This window comes from Equus asinus, chromosome 17 (assembly GCF_041296235.1).
Source record: "Equus asinus isolate D_3611 breed Donkey chromosome 17, EquAss-T2T_v2, whole genome shotgun sequence".
Classification (NCBI taxonomy): Eukaryota; Metazoa; Chordata; class Mammalia; order Perissodactyla; family Equidae; genus Equus; species Equus asinus.
The window spans coordinates 41,777,584-41,796,230 of record NC_091806.1 but is presented as its reverse complement, the minus strand read 5'-3'; the positions used below and the strand labels follow the sequence as shown (position 1 = coordinate 41,796,230).

General features: G+C 50.7%; 1 protein-coding gene across 3 annotated transcripts; it reads left to right on the top strand.

The window, feature by feature from the left end:
- The first annotated feature begins 98 nt into the window (after window positions 1-98).
- On the top strand, window positions 99-13,867 carry PLAAT2 (phospholipase A and acyltransferase 2). 3 transcript variants are annotated; one of them, XM_044750156.2, is made up of 7 exons: window positions 501-616; window positions 711-930; window positions 1,914-2,004; window positions 3,516-3,578; window positions 4,093-4,201; window positions 7,385-7,653; window positions 11,799-12,440. In XM_044750156.2, exons 3-7 carry the CDS (start codon window positions 1,963-1,965, stop codon window positions 11,910-11,912), a joined length of 597 nt encoding a protein of 198 aa, XP_044606091.1. In that variant the 5' UTR covers window positions 501-616; window positions 711-930; window positions 1,914-1,962; the 3' UTR covers window positions 11,913-12,440. The 3 variants fall into 3 exon arrangements, with proteins under 3 accessions (XP_070344157.1, XP_044606091.1, XP_044606092.1); XM_070488056.1 differs by lacking the exon at window positions 3,516-3,578 and having other exon boundaries at window positions 99-616; window positions 11,799-13,867; XM_044750157.2 differs by lacking the exon at window positions 501-616 and having other exon boundaries at window positions 642-930.
- Window positions 13,868-18,647: the final 4,780 nt, after the last annotated feature.

Here is an 18,647-nt window from a genome sequence, read left to right as displayed (position 1 = left end):
ATACATGTAGTGTAAGATATTTCTGGAAGGATACCAAGAAACTGCCAAATTCACCCCTAAGGAGGGGGACTGGGTGGCTGGGGGCTAAGGGTGGGGTGTATGGAGGCTGATCTTTCCCTTTATGGCCTTTTATACAATTTAAAATATATATGTTCATATGGATACACATGCAAGAGCAAAAATGTCTATTCCAGGCTGTGGTCCTAGCTCATGTGGCTCATCCCTCCCTGCCCACTCTGCCCAGTTGGGAGCACTCTGGCCCCTTTCCCGCCCAGCAGCTGCATGGACAGTAAGCAGTGGGACAAGCAGAATCCCCAGCCCACCAGCCCTTGCTTTGATGACTCTCCTTTCATGTGGCTCTTGGACTTGATTTTTTGACACCCTGAACAGGTTGGATTAGGGGAAAAGCTACAAGCTCCAGAATGGGGTCAGTAATGTTTCTTCCTTTCCCAACCAGCACAGCTCAGTTAGTCACTGTGCTAGCCCCACCCAAATTCTTTTCAGCTGACAGCGCCCAGCCAAGTCTGCCTGCTCAAGGAAACAGGGCTGTGACGTTGTTTCAAGGGGATGGCACTGTCTGGACCAACTGAGATCACCTGACTCAAGCCAGCCACTCGTAGGTGTCCAGTGTCCAGTGGGGTCCAGCCCGAAGGGCTCCAGCCAACGGGGAGGAGGTCATAAGCTAAGCTAATCCCGTTATCTTCCTGCAGAGTGGAGGAAGGGGAGTACTTCTCTCTTTGTCCCACTGAAGCGAGAGGAAACTGGAGTGGAGCTGCTGACAGAGGCTGAGTCTCCACTGGGGCAAGACCGCATTGCTGTGAGAGTGGCTGGTCTACAGAGATGCCTTAAATCCTGACTGGTTGTCCAGTCTTGTTCCAGTCCACCTGTATCCTGACCATAAAGCTCTCTTTTTTTAAGAGCCTAGAGAAGGTAAGTTACTGGTCCTCACTTCCCGGCCCACATGCCCCACAGTGAGGATGCTAAGCGCCATCGTCACTTCCACCCACGGCATCCTGCCCAGTTTTCCCAGGATGTTACAGCCCGTAAGTGGCTGTCAGATACTTATTTGGGGCTTTGGGCGGGGTAGCACGCTGGTGTCTAAAGAAGCACCCCCTCCACAGCCAGGCAGTAGCGGACTTTGGGTTTCCACTGGGTTTAGAATGTGTGTTTCCGAACTGTGGGCAAGAGGGAGGAAGTGGAGTGGTCTCTTGCCATATTCCTGGCCCAGCAGGCTCACGGTTTCCAGTGCGGGGGGAATGCGCCTCTGATGACATGTTCTGCCTAGTTCCACGGACTTTGAGGCTGGTGGAAACGTTTGTAAGTTCTGGTCATGGTCAGTTCCAGTTTTCGGATCTCCTTGGAGCTCCTCCCTTCTTCTTGAAACTCGTCCACTTTGGCCTTGCTCTCTCCACCCTGACTCACCCCCATACCCACCTGACTTCACTCGTTCCTCTCCTCTCTGACCTGACCTGGGACTTGGTGATTTTTGACCATGCCCCTGACCTCAACCATCACCAAATCCTTCTGAATCTACATTCAAACTCTGATTTCTCTTCTCTCTCACTGATTTCCAGGCCTGCTTGTCTACTGGGCGTGTAACCTGGCCCTACTTGAAGATAGAACATCTTTAATGTGAACTTTGATTCATATTTATTTATTTTATTACAGTATAATTGTGATTCATGTTCTTAGTTTTTTAGGTGAGAAAGATTGGCCCTGAGCTAACATCCGTTGCCAATCTTCCTCCATTTTTTATGTGGGATGCCGCCGCAGCGTGACTTGATGAGCGGTGGCGTGTGGGTCCGCACCTGGATCCGAACCTGCCAACCCTGGGGAACGCAGGAACTTAATCATCACGCCATTGGGCTGGCCCCCTGTGATTCACAATTTTAAATATTTGTCTGCCTGGGCAGGGACAGAGGGAAAACGAAACTGAAAAGGAATAGAAGGCTGGACATACAGATGGCAACACACAGACGCAGTCTTGACACAAGGATGGCTCCGGTGAGTTCCCACTCAGCTTTTATTTGAAAAACAATGACTCTGTTAGTGGTGATGTGGGGGGTTTTCTTGTTGGTCTGCAACTCTGGGCACCGGTAGTGCTGAGGCCTGAGGGCCCGGCTACCTGGGGATGGCAGGTGGGGAAGGGGAAAGAGATGAGGAAAGGGGTGGGCTGCTCTGGGTTGTCCTGATGGGGCAGGGATGGTGGGCTCAGAGAAGGCAGCCCCTGCCCCACTGCCCAGGCCCCCCTCCTCAGCCACACTGTCCTCGGTAGGTGGAATGAGCTGGGGAAGGAGGGGCAGGAAAATGGCTCACAGCCGTGTGGGACCATGGTGGGGGGCTGTCACAAGCGTCTTCTCATCCCCCCTCATCTCCCAATAGCACCAGTGTCCTTTTCCCTCCAACTCTTTATTCCTCTTCCATATGTCCCTTCTTCCTTCCGGCTCAATAATGGCCGCATTCCAGAGTGATCCTTGCATCTTGACACCCTACCAAAGGCTTTTATTTCATCTTCTTAACAACCCCGTGAAGGAGGAATAATTACTCGCAACTTTATCACCCAAGAGGCAGAGAGGGCATTCAAACCTAGGCGGGTCTGACTCCACAGCCATTACTTTTTTTTTCTTAACTAATTTCTTTAATTCCAAAATAAACACATGAATACATTTTCCTTGTTAAAAAAACCCAAAAAACAAATCAAAACCCAAATTGAAACTATTAGCATTAAAGCTGAAGTCCCCTTCCACCATCCTCCCCACTGTAGACAGTTCCTCCCTGTACAGCTTGGTGTATGTCCTTCTAGATACTTTTCTACTCATTTGTCTGCATAGATATAGTTACCTTAGAACTGTTCTTTTGCGGGTTTGGGTTTTGCTATAGTTTTTAATTTGATTCCTTGAGTACAGTTCATTTAGGAAATGGTTGAATCTTTTCCTTTATTTACCAGCTTTTGGAGTAATAAGGTGATTCTTTTGCATTCTCCAAAGCGTTTTAAAAATATCCTTATGAACACATGGATTTTAACATATTTGATGTGTTTCGATCTATGTGCAGTTATTATTCTTTTTGATGCTCAGATTGTCCCATTTTGGGTCAAGTTGACTCTTGACTCCTGGCGTCAAAGGCCTTACTCTCAGCCATGTCTCCCCACCAGACTTCCGGTCGGCTGGCATCCTCCCCTCCCAGCAGCAGCTCAGTCCCCCGTCAGGGTCCAGCCGTGTGGCCCTGCTCAGCTGAGTCAGGGGGAGGGTGGGTGCCCACTGGCCTCAGAGCATTCCTGAGACAGGACTCCCTTGGCAAGGGCGTATCTGCACTCTGAGTGTGATGGGTCAACATACCTCCTGCTCATGTAAACTCCAGAGGGCGCTGCCCCTCCACCAACGCCCGCCACTTCCCGTGAGCCCCAGCCCGGCTGTTGGCCTGGAGCTCAGACTTCAGTGGCCGCAGGCTTGACTGCGACATTTTGGGATTGTAATCTTCAGACTTGGTTTCAGTCTTGCTCTTCTACTCATTAGGGAAGGATCTTTGGCAAGTTCCCTAATCTTCCTGAGATTCAGTCTTCTCGTCTGTCAAGTGGGGTAATGAGAGTTCTCACTCAGGCAGTGATGCATAACGTGGATCGCTTGTTGAGCACTGTGTCTGGCATGTTGGGCTTTGCGCGTTGGAGCTCTGTAACTGACAAGCATCACGCAGGCCCCCGTAAGAGGCGGGAGGCCCTTTATGGGGTATTTTAGGACTCCTGGGAATCACACACTCACTCGCTGGCACAGACATGCACTGTGCATAAGATTCGTTCACACCCAGCTTGTGCACACCACTCCACCACACTCCCACGCTGCACACCCGCCCACACTGCCCCTCATGGACACCCTCTCCATCTCTTCCTTGTCCTCTGAGGAGCTCATTTCCAGCCCAGCAGCCTCAGTAAAGGACGGGCTTCCCACTTGTGCGAGGAGGGCTCCCTCCTCCCTGATTCCTGCATGCGATGAACGGAGGGAGTCTGCAGGCTGGGCTGGGGCTCCTTGCAGGTCAGGTTCTAGAATGTTCCCTAGGAGGACTCACCTCTGCCTGTCTCTGGTTTTTCTTTCGCAGACAAAACCGAGACTAAGACTTGGAGACCTGATTGAGATTTCTCGCTTTGGCTATAAGCACTGGGCCATCTACGTGGGAGGAGGCTATGTGGTCCACCTGGCTCTCGCAGGTAAGGATGGTCCTCTGTTTAAGCACGAGGGTTGAGGTGGAGAGTGGGAACAGTGGCACAATTATGTGCTTGTTCTCACTTCCGTGCCTGCCATGGTAGGCACTTAGCAGCCATTTGCTGAGTGAATCATGCTCTTTCCTGCGAGGTGTACGAACTGCAATTCTTCCGAAGCAGTGAGCTCCTGGAGAGAGAGACTGTTGACCTTTATCCCCTGAGAGAACGGGGTTTAGTTCCAGCCAACCCACTCGGGGGCGGTTGGGCTGGGAACCTACCCTTCATGGGTCCAATCTCCTATGCATTTGCTGTTCTGGAGGGACAGACAAGAGTAAGAAGCAGCTGTTCCCTTCGAATAACTGACAGCTGGCTGCACAGAGTGATGGAAGGAGTGTGGGTCCCTCAGTTAAACAGAACCAGTTCGGAACCCTGGCTCCGCTCATCCACTGTGTGAGGCGCACACGTGGCTTCACCTCGCTGAGCTCAGCTGCGCCCTCTGTCGAGCAGGGAGAAGAATCTACCTCCGGGGTTGCTGAGGTATGAGAGGAAGGAGGGCGCGGGAGACAGGGGCGCAGGGCTTGGCCGTGGGCTGAACCAACCTCCCTTTCCTTCTGGAGCATCGTGCCATGGAAGAAAACGCAGAAACGCTGGAAACCATTCAATAGCAGGGAACTGGCCAGATACAATAGATACCTGCAGATAGTGACATGGTCTACAAACATTAAAAGCAGCTGTACAGCGAGTGTATGTATATACACACGCACATATATATATATATACACACGTGCATATATATTCAAATTCAGTTCTTAAACACTCAGGCTAATGCTGCTATGCAACCTACTCAGGGGCTTCCCGGGTGTAATCTGAAACTTGCCCCCCGTCCTCGGAGGGCAGGGAGAGACCGCAGAAAAAGGCAGCCCCACTCCCCCACTCAGGATTGGTAGGTGGCGGTTCAACAAGGAAGGGCACTTACTCGTGAGGCTTGTCTTGTGTGGCTGCAAAATGAGTAAATCTCTGCACCTGCCGCCACATCTTAAAAGTTGACATAGAGGCTTTCACTGGGCTCAGTCACGCGGCCGGTCTAGATACTCTTCTCACCACATTTCCCTGTCAACGCTGCATCCCCGGAACACCTTCGGAGAGCGGGGGAGGTGAGTGGGATGCACGTTCCACAGACAGGGGAGGGGGCGAGGAGCCTCCAATTGCCCAGGTCCAGCTCAAGGGTCCACTGGCCTTCACGTCTTCTTGATGACCCCCCCAACAGCTTTTTGAGGAATAATCTACAAATAGTAAACTTTACCCTTTTTCATATACGGTTCTAAGAGTTCTGACAAATGCTTACGATCACGTAACCATCACCACAAAACAAATAAAGAAGAGCTCCCTCACCCCACCCCCACCGGAAGTTCCCCCACGCCCCTTGTCAACCCATGCACCCCCAGGTCCCACACCCTCAGCTCCTGGCAGCCTGTGGTCTTTTTTCTGCCCCTATGGTTTTGCCTTTTCCAGACTGTCATAGGAATGGAATCATGCAGAATGTTGCCTTTTGTGTCCAGTTTCTGTCACTTAGCATAATGCAGCTGAGGGTCGTTCATACTGTGGCGCGTGACAGTGCTTTGTTCCTTTTGCTGCTGAGTACTAGCCCACTGTGTGGGTGGATCACCCTCTGTCTATCCACTTCCAGCTCAAGGATGTTTGGGTGGTTTTTGATTTTTGACATAATTATTAGAGCCACTATAAATATTCCCATATAGGTTTGTTTTATATATTTGAACATAGGTTTTCATCTCTTCTGGGTAACATCTAGGGTTGGGATTATGGGGTCGGTGGTATGGCAAGCGAATGTTTGGCACAAGAAATTGCCACTCTTGTCAAGTTCCTCACAGCAATTAGGAGGGCGCCCTCTGCTGGCGAAAGGAAGAAACCCGTCTCAGACAGAGGGAGGCTGAGGGCAGGGATGGGAAGGGAGAGGAAAAGGGGAAAGAGGGGGGGCGTTGGGGGAGACTGAGGGGTGGAGTTAGGGGAGAGAGGCGGGGAGAGGACGAAGGAAAGAGATGGAAGACTAAGGGGCAGAAAAGGGAAAATTAGAAGCTGAGAAGAAGAGACCGGGGGTTGAGGGCTCCTGAGGGGCAGAGATGGAGGAGACAATGTGTTTCTTCATGAAAAAGAGTAAATTCTTGACGATATATTTTTATGCCTATGTTTCTCTTGTTTCCTCCAGTGTCCCCTTCTCTTTGTGGCTGCCCTTTCTGGTTTTCCTTGGCAGAGGGTCTCCCCGCCCCATCCCTGCTCCTGCAGCTGGAATGAGCGGGGGCAGAGACATTTTTTAAAATGCCCTTTGAAAAGAAAATAAAATCCAGTGAACTAAAGTGTCAACATTACACACACAAATGAATTTAGAAGCTGGTCATTAGATGAATTGACTGTTCAGAGACTGACATTACACCAAGAGGCCTTCTGTGAGCCAGGCTCGTCCAGCGGGTCCACAGCCCCAACCTGAGGGTTCTGGGGGGATCACTTCGCCGTGTCATTCCAGCTTCCCTGGGTGAGGCAGCAGGCCAGGGTCCCCTTTAGAAGTGAATCGGAGAATTTAGATCTAGGAAGTGTGCACCCTCCCGATTTAATCTGTAGATGGTAAAAGTGGGTGAGAGGAGAAGGGACTTGCCTGAGTCACAGAGCGGTGAGCCAGGGCTGACCCTGGGCCCTGGATTCCCAGGTCAGGCCTCCGTCCTGCTCAGCGGCTTCCTTTCTTACTATTTCTAAATGCCACCCTCGCCTGCGGGCCCCACGGCTCTGGCTCAGGGAGGCCCAGTGACGGTTTCCAGGCCACAGGCTAGCGAGGGGAAGCTGGGATGAGGACCTGCATGTCTTCTGCCTCCTCTCTTTGCCCTGCATGGCTCTGCCTTGACCTGACTCTGTCGGGGACGTCATGTGGTCCTTCAGAACAACTCATGTCCTTTGCTTTAGAAATGAGGAAACCAGCGCCCAGGGACTTCTGGTGACTTCTCCAGAGTCACCCAGGCTGGAGTCTGACTCGTTCTTGAGGCCAGGCAGGATGGCCAGACCCTTCCTTGGCTCATCCATATTGATGGTGCCAAGGGCATTGGGGCGGCCTGCTGGGCCCGCTCTGAGCCCCTGTGGGCTTGCCCGGGTCGGACTCCCTGTTTCCTCTGTGTGAATCCACAGATGACATCGCGGGAGCTGCTGCCTCCAGCATCATGTGCACCCTGACTGAGAAGGCCATAGTGAAGAAGGAACCGCTGTGTGTCGTGGCCGGGAGGGACAAGTACCAGGTCAATAACAAACACGATGACAAGTACCGGCCGCTGCCTTCCAACAAAATCGTCCAGCGGGCGGAGGAGCTGGTGGGGCAGGTGTGGCCCTACTCGCTGACCAGCGAGAACTGCGAGCACTTTGTGAACGAGCTGCGCTATGAAATCTCCCGCAGCGACCAGGTGCGTCCTCAGCCCGTGTCCCGTCCCCTGGACCCAGGCCGTTCCCTCAGCTGACAGTCGCTGGGTGTCAGCATGGGCTGGGCTGGGGTGGAGACAGGGGCATGAACAAGACAAAACAGCAGAGACAGAATCCCTGTCCTTGAGGATGTCACAGTTGCGGTGGGGATGAGGGCGGGGAGACCAGCAAGTCGGCACAGCTGACCAGTGGGGTTAGGGGGCAATGGCCCAGGACCTGAGTCACAGAATGATGGTCAGCCCCATTGCCGAGCCCTCCCTGGCCGCCTGGCCCTGAGATGGACCCTTCCCACAGCCCCAGAGGCAGGTGCTATTATGCCCGCTTTAGAGATGGGGAAACTGAGTCTCACAGCACTTGAGTAGCTTGTCCAAACTCACTGGACAATTAGGCATTGAGTCTCTAGGACGCGACTGCCACTGTGCAGCGGTGGGATTTGAACCCAGGTCTGTCCTGCTCCCAAGGCCTTGAGCAAGGAAGGCTTCACAGAGGAGGTGACACCTGAGCTGAGTCTGACTTCATTCTTTTGATTAATCTGAAACTGGAAAATGAGCTGGAGATTACCAGGGAATAGGGCAGTGAGAAGTGTAGGCAGAGGGAACAGTGTGAGCCGGGAGGAGGAACAGCCCAGGTCATGTCAGGCAAACTTTTTCTGTGAAGGGCCGGATGGTAAACATTTGAGGCTCTGTGGCCCAGATGGTCTCGCTGCTCTGCTCTGCCGTGGTAGCTTTGTAGCACAAAAGCGGCCTTGGACAATATGTAACCGAAGGGCCAGGCGGCGCTCCAGTAAAGGCATTTTCACAAAGACAAGCGACAGGCTGGATTCGACCCACATGCCGTAGTTTGCCGATTCCTGGTCTAAATTAATGTGAAAAACCACGTACCCCTGCACACATGTTTAGGTGATGTCAGGCATTTTAAAAAATCATAAATACAAAACATTTCAGAGGATGGAATTTCTGATACATTGTGCATGGTGTACATGCTTTAAGTACATATTTTCCTCATATCCTTGGAGTTGCACGTTTAGCTCATTCAATTAATGAAAACTGTTGCGTGTAATTTAAATAGCCAAGCCAGGCAGTATTGTCAAACCAATCAGTCAAACTTAATTTCTTTTAGAAAAAAAAGTGACAAATTTTTGTCAAATAGACATGTTAAAGCATATTTTTACGACAACTGTCTGACTTCAGAATTTGAATCTAAAACACTAGATGGATAAGAGGGAGCTTCCCAGGAGGTGGGTTTGTGGTGACATATTTCTCCCTGAAGTCCTGTCTGTTTGGGAGCAGAGCATTCCCGAATCGTCCCTACTGGCATCCAGGAAGGCTTACACCTTAGGCCATGCACTGTAGATGCAGGATGGCTGAAGGTTAGGCTTCTTTTGTAAGGTAGGAGAAGGGCTCTGGTGAAAGGGGAGGTGGGCAAAGAGAACCACAACTGCTGGAAATGAGGACCCCAGGATGGAGCCCGGGCTATTAGCTGAGGCACCGTTCCTGGCCCCGGGGCCCAGTGGGAACTGCTCCAGGGTGCCGGGCAGTCACCCTGCTGATGGGGTCCCCCTCCTTTTAGCTGGGGAGGGTAGACCTGCCTCTGGTAGGGAGGGGTGGCAGGCTGGGGGGTGGGGCTGAGCTGCCGTATCATGCATCTAAAAGCTTGCCCAAAGGCTGTGCTGAAGCCCCCAGGATCAACGTGGGAGACCCCAGCTTTTCGAGGGTGGTTGGCCCTCTGCTGTGCTTCTGAGGGGTTACAAGTCGAGACAGCAGGAGGGACTCGGGGGAGGCGGGTCTTTTCATCCAGTTAATGTGCCCCTTGCCCTGCCGCCCCTCTTTCTGAACTCCTTCCACTGCAGGTAACTCATTAGCTTACCTTTCTTTCTCCCTCTCACTGCTTTGTCAACTTAGAAAGAAAATTTGCCTGTTATTTTATCTCAAAATGAGTTTACTCGGGAAAAGCCAAAAGAACTGTAACTCAGGATGTGCATGCTAGGTAGAGCACAGGCAAATCTGGAAAAGAAAGGAGAGGAGCTGCTTTTATAGAGAAAAGGGGCGGGGGGGGGGGGGGGGGGGGCGTGGGGCCTTTCTAAAGGAAAGTCCATGGGGGGAAAGTAAGAGTGCAGGGCAGCAACAGCTTCCCATTGGCTGAGCTGTGGTGTTTCTCATTGGCTGAGCTGTGGCGTTTCTCATTGGCTGAGCTGTGGTGTTTCTCATTGGCTGAGCTGTGGTGTTTCTCATTGGCTGAGCTGAGGCGTTTCTCATTGGCTGAGCTGTGGCGTTTCTCATTGGCTGAGCTGTGGTGTTTCTCATTGGCTGGGCTGTGGTGTTTCTCATTGGCTGAGCTGAGGCGTTTCTCATTGGCTGAGCTGTGGCGTTTCTCATTGGCTGAGCTGTGGTGTTTCTCATTGGCTGAGCTGTGGCGTTTCTCATTGGCTGGGCTGTGGCGTTTCTTACTGGCTGGGCTGTTGCACTTCCTTCAGTAGTAAAGCAGCTTTATTTCCTGTCCATCTTTTCCCTTATTTGGTCTAAGTGACATGCGTGACAGGGCATGAGAGCTCCCCCTACAGGCCTTCCTCACTCCAATTTAGTTAAGATTTTTTGAAATTAATTTCCACTCCTCTTCTGACTCTGTCTGTCTAGACTCTCCTCTGTCCGCCTCGTTCTCTGTAAGAAAGTGGACTTGTGAGAAGGGCAGAGCTCTTCGCACAGAACGACTCCATCAGAACTTCTGCGCTAGAGACGACCAAACTCTAGCAGGGCTTCCAGCAACAGGAGGCCACGTCCCTAGGGTGACCCCAGCTCCCCTTAAATGCCTGCCTGGAAAAGCTCCTGCTGCCAGGAGAACTTACTGTTCCTTCCAGCCAACGTCTGAGGATGGGGCCCTGACCTCCCTGTCTTAGAGCCTTTACTTAAAAGGGGCTTACAGCTATGAATCCCGCCTCTGCCCCTGTGAGGTGTAGTGTATCTCCTACAACGCAGAAGCTCTCCCTCCGGGACCTGGAAGCCATTCCCTTGAATGTAGTCATTAGGAAGGACCAGCCCGTCCCCTGTCTCGTGGGAGGGTAGAATCCTAACTTCCGTATTTGCCAACTAGCAGACACAACTGGCCTAATCACATTTACACTGACCAATTCTTTACAGTTTTTCACTTCCCTGGCTGTGAAGGGCTTAAGTGTGTCTGCTAGGATGTCAGGCAGCTCTGGGCTCTGTCACTTGCCAGCTGTGTGGCTTTGTGTTCCTTACACTGTCCATCCTCAGTCTTCTCCTCTGTACAGTGGGAATATACTACGGTTATAAGTAGGGCTGTTGGGAAGATTAAGAAAAATACGGTGACTGTTAAGTGCCCAGCCCAGTGCTGACAGCTGGAAAGCAGCCATTCTCGTGGCCTTTGCTGGTCCCCTGACACAGTGATGTGGGCAGGGTGGGCCCACAGGCTCCCACCAGCTGTGCCAAGTACACTGACGCTCAGGGATCAACCTTATGTCTCTACTGCATCGTGTGTTTTTTTCAGAATGACCACCTCCTTTATCAGAGCCCTTTTCCTATCAGATCACAAGTGTGGTCATCTTATTTCATAGAAGCACAGCCTCAGTGCTACTCATAGTGAAGACATTTGTTCAGCAGACGAATCTTGAGTGCCTCCTTTGCCTGGAGGTGGGCTGAGTGAGTACCTGGGACTCCGAGAACAATCCAGGCGCGCTCTCTGCCCTCAAACCCTGGGTAGTGAGAATTCACAGGGCTGGTTTCTCAGCTTCACACTTGCTTCAAGGTGCCCAGTTGGCCAGCCCTGACCTGGAACATCCGGGCACTGCCCCTCTGTCATTTCCACAGCCATTCCTTGAAGGGTTATTATGCCTTAAATCCCCACAGGGGGATCGAGTCTCTATTCGAGTCTCTATTTCACACCTACAGCTCCTTCCTCCTCTCATTCTTTCCCCACCGGGCACCTCCTCCCCTCTTTCCTGGGTGGCTTGCCCTCTTGGGATCTGCCCTCCTTGCCCATATTTGTTCCCTCTGTGGTTCCACTAAAGAGAACAAGGGCCAGAGAGATCGTTCCTGAGATGAAGGTTCTTGGTGTATGTATCTGTGGTCAGACGCCTGATGCTGAGTGTGACCCCTCCTCTCTTCTGCTGCAGGTCACTGATATGGTCACGGCAGTAGGTGTGACAGCAGGCATCCTAGTGGTAGGCCTGGCTGCCGCAGGACTCATCAGGATCCTGAGGACCAGAAGCAAGCGGGAAAAGCAATAAGGCCAGGGAATTGCCCTGAGAGCAGCCCGTTTTATGGAGAAATCTGGCTTGGCCAGCAGGCATGGAGTTTGGTTTATTGATTTCACTCTTTGTGATCATTTAGATTTATTTTAATGGAGCTAAATAAAAGTGCTGGAAGGTTTTATTTGGTGAAATGCAGGCTAGCGTGAACTCTATTGAAGACACAGTTGGGCTCTGGTATGGACTGAACGTTTGTGTCCCCCCAAATTCATGTTGAAGCCCCAACCCCCAATTGGATGGGACCTGGAGGCGGGGCCTTTGGGGGATAATTACCATTAGGTCATGAGGATGGGGCCCCCATGACGGGATTAGTGTCCTTACAAGAAGACAGAGAGACCAGAGCTCTCTCCCTTTCTCTCTCTCTCTCTCTCTTCTCCATGTGAGGACACAGGGAGAAGGCAGCCATCCGCAAGCCAGGAAGAGGGTCTTCACCAGGAACCAAATCTTGATCTTGGAATTTTCTGCTTCCAGAACTGTGAGAAATAAACATCTGTTGTTTAAGTCACCAGGTCTGTGGTATGCTGTTATGGCAGCCTCCAATTCTGATACCAAATTCTAGTGTCTGTGTGTGTGTGTGTGTTTTCCACACACCACCGAGCAATTCTCTAACACCAGCTGGGTGTCCTACAGTTCAACTCAGTTCTGACTCCAGCTACTGGGAGATAGGTCAATTCCACAGCTTCAGGGTTCAGTCTTACAAGATGATATAGGGCAGATGCATAGGGCAGGGTACGTGGGAAGGGGCACGGAGCTTCCATGTTCTCTGAGTGTGTCGCTCTCCCCAAATCTCCACAGCTCATCCACCCGGAAGATCTCTGGACCCTGGATTTGGGGTTTCTAAGGAGGCTTCAGTACATAGGCTGATTGGTTAAATCATTGGCCATTGGTGATTGAACTCAATCTCCAGCCCTTCTCCCCTCCTTGTCCATCACAGTTCTGTCTCCTCCTGGCCCTCGCACATCCTCCATCATATAAAGCTTAGGGAGGTTAGGGAGCAGGATGGAAAGTTCCAACCCTCTAATCACATGGTTGGCTCCACTGGCAACCAGTTCCTTAGGTGACCTAGGGGCTTTCCAAAAGTCACCTCATTAACATAAAAGACACCTTTATCATTCTCACCGCTTATGAAATTCCAAGGGTTTTAGGAACTCAGAATCCGGGATAAAGACTAAGTATATATTTCTTATATAAGTCACAATATCACACAGCTGGAGCTCACTGATACAGGCTCCTTCCCAGCTACACAGAGGTGGGTCCCAGCTAGTCACTGCTTTTCTTAGTTTTCTCTTGGTGGGGCTGTGCTCTTTATGTGATGTGAGGATACGCGAGGGGCAGGAGGAGACAGAACTGTGATGGACAGAACAAGGACCATTGGCCTGCCAGGGACTGGGGCCTCATCACCTGGAATTGTGTGGAAGATTCCCGGCCATGAATGTGACTCAGCCACCCCCAAGTCTCTGATCCCACATCCCCTCCTGTGGTTTCTCTTCCTGCATCAGCTCAGCTCCATCTCTCCAGCTGCCTCTGGTTCTCCCAGGTCAGTTCCTGCTGCCTGTGGGCAAGAGAATCCGATTGGCTTGGCTTACCACATCGTAGCTAAGCCTACGGATTTGCTGCCGTAGGGTCAGGTGACCCCCACTAGGCCAATCAGCTCTGCCCAGTGGGGCGGGGTCACATGGTTCCAACCTGACGAGAGGCAGTTTCACTGGGAGGGGACTGTGGGTGAGCCCAGCGGGAGTGACACACCTGCTACAGGGGTCCAGGGGAGGCGCCAGAGCCAGCACCAGTCTTTGGCCCCTCAAGAGCTGCTGGGAGCCTGGGTCTTGTCCCAGGGCAGATTCAATGGCTGGAATTACAGGGTGGAACTCACATCGCTCATAAGGTCTCATTCCCCAAACTACCACTACTATTTGGATAATAAAATGTTTGATTCCAAACCTTTTATTTATCTTTTCGTGTCTCAAATGCCCATTTCATTACGAGGCATCAGGAGCGGTTAGAGAAGGAAGATGGCTCTGTCCCCTTGGCCCCTACCCCTCACCTGGCGAGACCGGCTGTCTGCACTGAGGGCCCAAGGTGTGAAGATAAGAGGGCCAGCACCTGTGAGGGGTCCACTGTGGGTGCAGAACCGGTTCTCTGAGCCACAGCCTGTCACCCACTGCGGCAAATGCACCTGAGCTCTCATGGCTCGCACAGCTCTTGGGTTTCCATTTGGGAATAATGGTCACCACTGAAACGTTTGCGTGAGCTCACCTTAGCTACTTTCCCAAGCCTCACCTACAGCTTATAATGAGAGCAAATCTCACCAAATTACGTCACGCACACAGGCATTTATTAAACACGTGTTCACCACGGAGGCACAGAGCGTTCATCCATCCTGTTCTGAAAGTTCAATGAAGACACAAGCCTCTGTCCTTTTAGGTGCTGTGACCCCATCTTGTGTGAAAGGTTCACTCAGCGCAGGATTCTGTTGTCCGAACAGTCAGCCTTAGGTAACCAGAAATCATCCCGCAGGGAGGGCACGGGCATAGTCAGAGATCAGCTTCGGGTGTCGCCCCTAAGGAACGGTCTGCAGGCTCCTCTCTCACACTCTGCTCCCACAAGGTGAGGAGGGTCTGAGATGCGGTAGCCAGTCCACCTCCCGTGAACAGCGCCCACTTCGCCAGTGAGAGGTCCTTTCTACCCCTGTTACGCTGATCATCAAATCCTTAATTTGCCCAAGGAAAAACCGTTTTGAATATTCAGTGTGCTGATTCGAAACACATCCGGTGATCAGAGATAAAGACATGTGAGCCGCTTCTTTCAGACACAGTGCCAGCCTGCTGCCCTGGGTGTGGTTTCCTGAGTAGAAGCTGGCCACACCTGGGAGTCCTTGGGGGAACCCAGCCTCTATCCTTCTTGTTTCTGAGGCAGCAGGAGAATGCGCCTAGGGACTAAGAATTACTCCTTTCTGGAAAAGTCTCAAGGAAGGAGGTCAGCTAGAGTTGCCCAGAGAGCAAAGCAGACAGGGAGGGCGTAGAGAGCAGTCTGATGGGGCCAACATGTGCCCTGAGGAGGAAAGGCAGAGGGGATCCCCACAAACCTGGCCTCCTGCCTTCACTCCTCACCAGCCCTCCCGAGGAAATCCACAGAGCCCTCCGCCCCCCTCATCTCCTGAAGCTCCCAGAGCAGGACTCACCCTCATGCTGTGTAGGATGCAGGGGGCTCCTGGGAAATCTGTAGTGGGCTTTGTCTTCACGTCCCCCACCTCCCACTTCAGCGTCCCTCCTTCCTGACCCCTTGTTGCTTCCCCTACTCCCACCCTGATCACTTATTTCAAAGAATCCACCTGCCACAGCCACACCCACCTCCCCACCACCCTGGTTCCAGGCTACACACACCCTCACACACAAACACACACCAAGACTTACCCATCTGAAGTCCCATTTCTTCCATGTTCTACCAGACAGCTGAAAGCCATGAAAGGACTCATTTTTACTAAAATACCAGTGGCTCAAAAAGAGATTGAATGTAAATGTCATGTGAGAAGGCAAATGCTAAAATCTGAATTCAATATGGCAAATTTGAGGCACCAGGTGGGCAGATAGAAACAGACTGGGGTTAGGAGGCCGTCCCCCCAAAACCTGCAATGAGAGCGACTGGTGCTGACTCTGGCAGGTTTCCAGGTGACCCAGCCACGAGGAGCTGGGACACTGGCCCTTTCTCTGCAGCAAGAGGGGCTGCTGAGGGGTCCAAGTGCTCTCAGCACTGCTGTTACCCTGGCAGGTGGCTCCCCTGTCCCCTCACCCAGGGCAGCACAGGGTCTCTCCCCTGGAGAACGTCTCTGTGGGGCATCCAGTCGGCTGGCTACCCTGAAAGCTCACTTGTTTCTCTTATGTCCTTGTCATCCCAGATCCCAACCACCTTCAGAACATGGTGATTCTGGTGGATGCACACAGAGGAAAACTCCCAGCCATCCACCAGGCAGGAGGGCAGCATTGGGGACTTCCCTGTGTCCTGCCAGCTGTCCCACAGCTCTGAGATGGGGACAGAGATGCTGTCTTACAAAAGTAACAGAATGACATTGAAAGAGGAACCTGCATCATGCTACACAGGCCTCAGGATTCTTGTTTCTCCAGCACCAGTCTGGATTAACTTTTCCTGAGCCGAGTCTTTTCCTAACTTTTCCTGAGTCTGTGGAATATATGCATGCTCTCTAAAGCAAGTTATAGCCCTAAAACAAAGTTTTCTTGAGACCAAGGATTGTCCAGAGGCAGCACAACCATTTTATGAGCTTATCAGGAGAAAGTGCAGAGTGATGTCAGCATCGTGGCAGAGTGAGGTCTCTCAGACATCCTTCCCCTCCAATACACAAAGGAAAAAACATCCATACTCCAACAGAGGACACCCAAACACAACACAAAAAACGTCAGATATATCCACACAGCCATACGACGGAGGGCGGAGAGGCTGGAGCCCCTCTCAGAGGAGCTGGAATGGAGTATGAGAAATGTTCACTCCCTCCCCTGAGTTCTGTAATCTGAGACCCCAGGAGGCCTCCTAGAGGGAAGGAATGGAGGAGGGGACGTTCATTCTCGGGAACATCAGGGACTCCCAAGGGCCCTTGCAGCCTGGAGGGAAGCCCTCTGCCAGGGTGAAAGCTTTCCCCAGGGGATGGCCTCGTCAAGCCAACATCCCAGGAGAGCAGATAGCAAGAGCAGAGGGAGAAAACCCTGAGAGCTCACAGGAGGAAGCGCTCTTCCCCTCACCCGCCCAGCACCCGGCTCCAGCCTCTGGCATCTTGGCTGAAGGCAGAGGGCTCAGCATACACGGCTCTTGACCCCCACCTAGTGGCACTAGGCAGTAACTGCGACCAAATAATGCCAGATGGGAAAGAACGGAGCCACTACCTCTAGCAATATCAAAAACTATATTAGACCTCCAGACCAGAAAGAAAATGACAAGTACCCAGAAATCACTCCTGAGGACGCAGAAATATATAATATAAATGACAAAGAATTCAGAACAGCTATCATCAGAAAACCCAACGAGGTAAAAGAGAAGGTAAGGAAACAATTTAATGAGTTCAGGAGCTACTTCACAAAAGAGACTGAAACTATAAAGAAGAATCAATTAGAAATATTAGAGATGAAAAACACAATGGAAGAAGTAAAACAAAATATGGATTCCCTGAACGCTCAAGCAGACACCATAGAGGAGCGTATCAGCATAATTGAAGTCAGACATGTTGAAATGCTCCAGATAGAGGAGGAGAGAGAACTAAGACTGAAAAGAAATGAAGAAAGTCTCTGAGAAATATCCAACTTAATTAGGAAATGTAACATAAGAATTATAGGTATTCAAGAAGGAGAAGAGAAGGAGAATGGAGCAGAAAGCTTGTTCAAAGAAATAATACCAGAGAACTTCCCAAACCTAGGGAAGGAAATTCATGTGGAAGAGGCTTCCAGATCTCCTAAATATGTCAATGTAAAAAGACGTACTGTAAGGCATATAGTAGTGAAACTGGAAAAGCTGAATGACAAAGAAAGAATACTAGGGGCAGCAAGGCAGAAGAAAATAACCTACAAAGGAACCCCCATCAGGCTTTCAGCAGATTTCTCTTCAGAAACCTTACAGGCTAGGAGAGACTGGAATGACATAGTCAAATCCAGCAAAAATATCCTTCAGATATGATGGAGAAATAAAAACTTTCCCAGACAAATATAAGCTAAGGGAATTCATAGCCATGAGACTGCCCCCCCCCCCAAGAAATCTTCAAGAAGTCCCTCATACCTGAAAAAAAGAAAGGAGAAAGGGGTTATAAAGCACGGAGTAAGGAGCTAAACAGGTAGACAGAGTCAGAGCAGGATAGCAAATACTCAAGTATAGCATTAAAGACAAAGGGAAGGACAATACCAAAAACAAAGACAATCTTGTCATTTTAACCACAAACTCATAACACAAGATGGAATAAGATGTGAGAAAAACAACTTAGGAGAGCAAGAGGAAAGGGACTGAATCGGTTTAGTCTAAGGAAATTAGAGGCCATCAGAAAAGGACTATCTTATCCACAAGATTTGGAATCCAAACCTCAGGGTAATAACTAAGCAGAAAAGCAGAACAGAGACACAAATAATAAATAAGGAGAAAACAAAGGAACGTGATGTAAAAAACTACATAGCTTGATTGGTAGACCAAAATAAACAGGACGAGAAACAGAGGAAATGCAGGAGAACCGGAAAATGAGTGATAAAATGGCAGCATTAAGCCCTCATATATCGATAATCCCCCTAAACATAAATGGATTGAATTCTCCAATAAAAAGACACAGAGTGACGAGATGGATTAAAAAACAAGACCCAACAATATGCTGCCTCCAGGAAACACATTTCAGCTCCGACGACAAACACAGGCTCAGAGTGAAGGGATGGAAGATGATACTCCAAGCCAATGGCAAACAAAAGAAAGCAGGTGTCACAATACTTATATCAGACAAAGTAGACTTCAAGATGAGACAGGTAGAGAGAGACAAAGAGGGGCAGGATAAAATGATCAAAGGGACACTCCGTCAAGAAGAAATAACACTATAAATATTTACATACCCAACACAGGAGCACCAAAGTACGTAAAGCAACTATTAACAAACCTAAAAGAAAGACATTAAGAATAACACAATAATAGTAGGGGACCTCAACACTCCACTCACATCAATGGATAGATCATCCAGACATAAAA

Excerpts from the sequence above, each read along its gene's own strand:
- PLAAT2 (XM_044750156.2), top strand. The coding sequence starts at position 1,963 with ATGGCAACACACAGACGCAGTCTTGACACAAGGATGGCTCCG. Across the intron at positions 3,579-4,092 it reads CTTCTCGTCTGTCAAGTGGG|ACAAAACCGAGACTAAGACT; the intron begins GTAATGAGAGTT and ends TTTCTTTCGCAG. Across the intron at positions 7,654-11,798 it reads AAATCTCCCGCAGCGACCAG|GTCACTGATATGGTCACGGC; the intron begins GTGCGTCCTCAG and ends CTTCTGCTGCAG.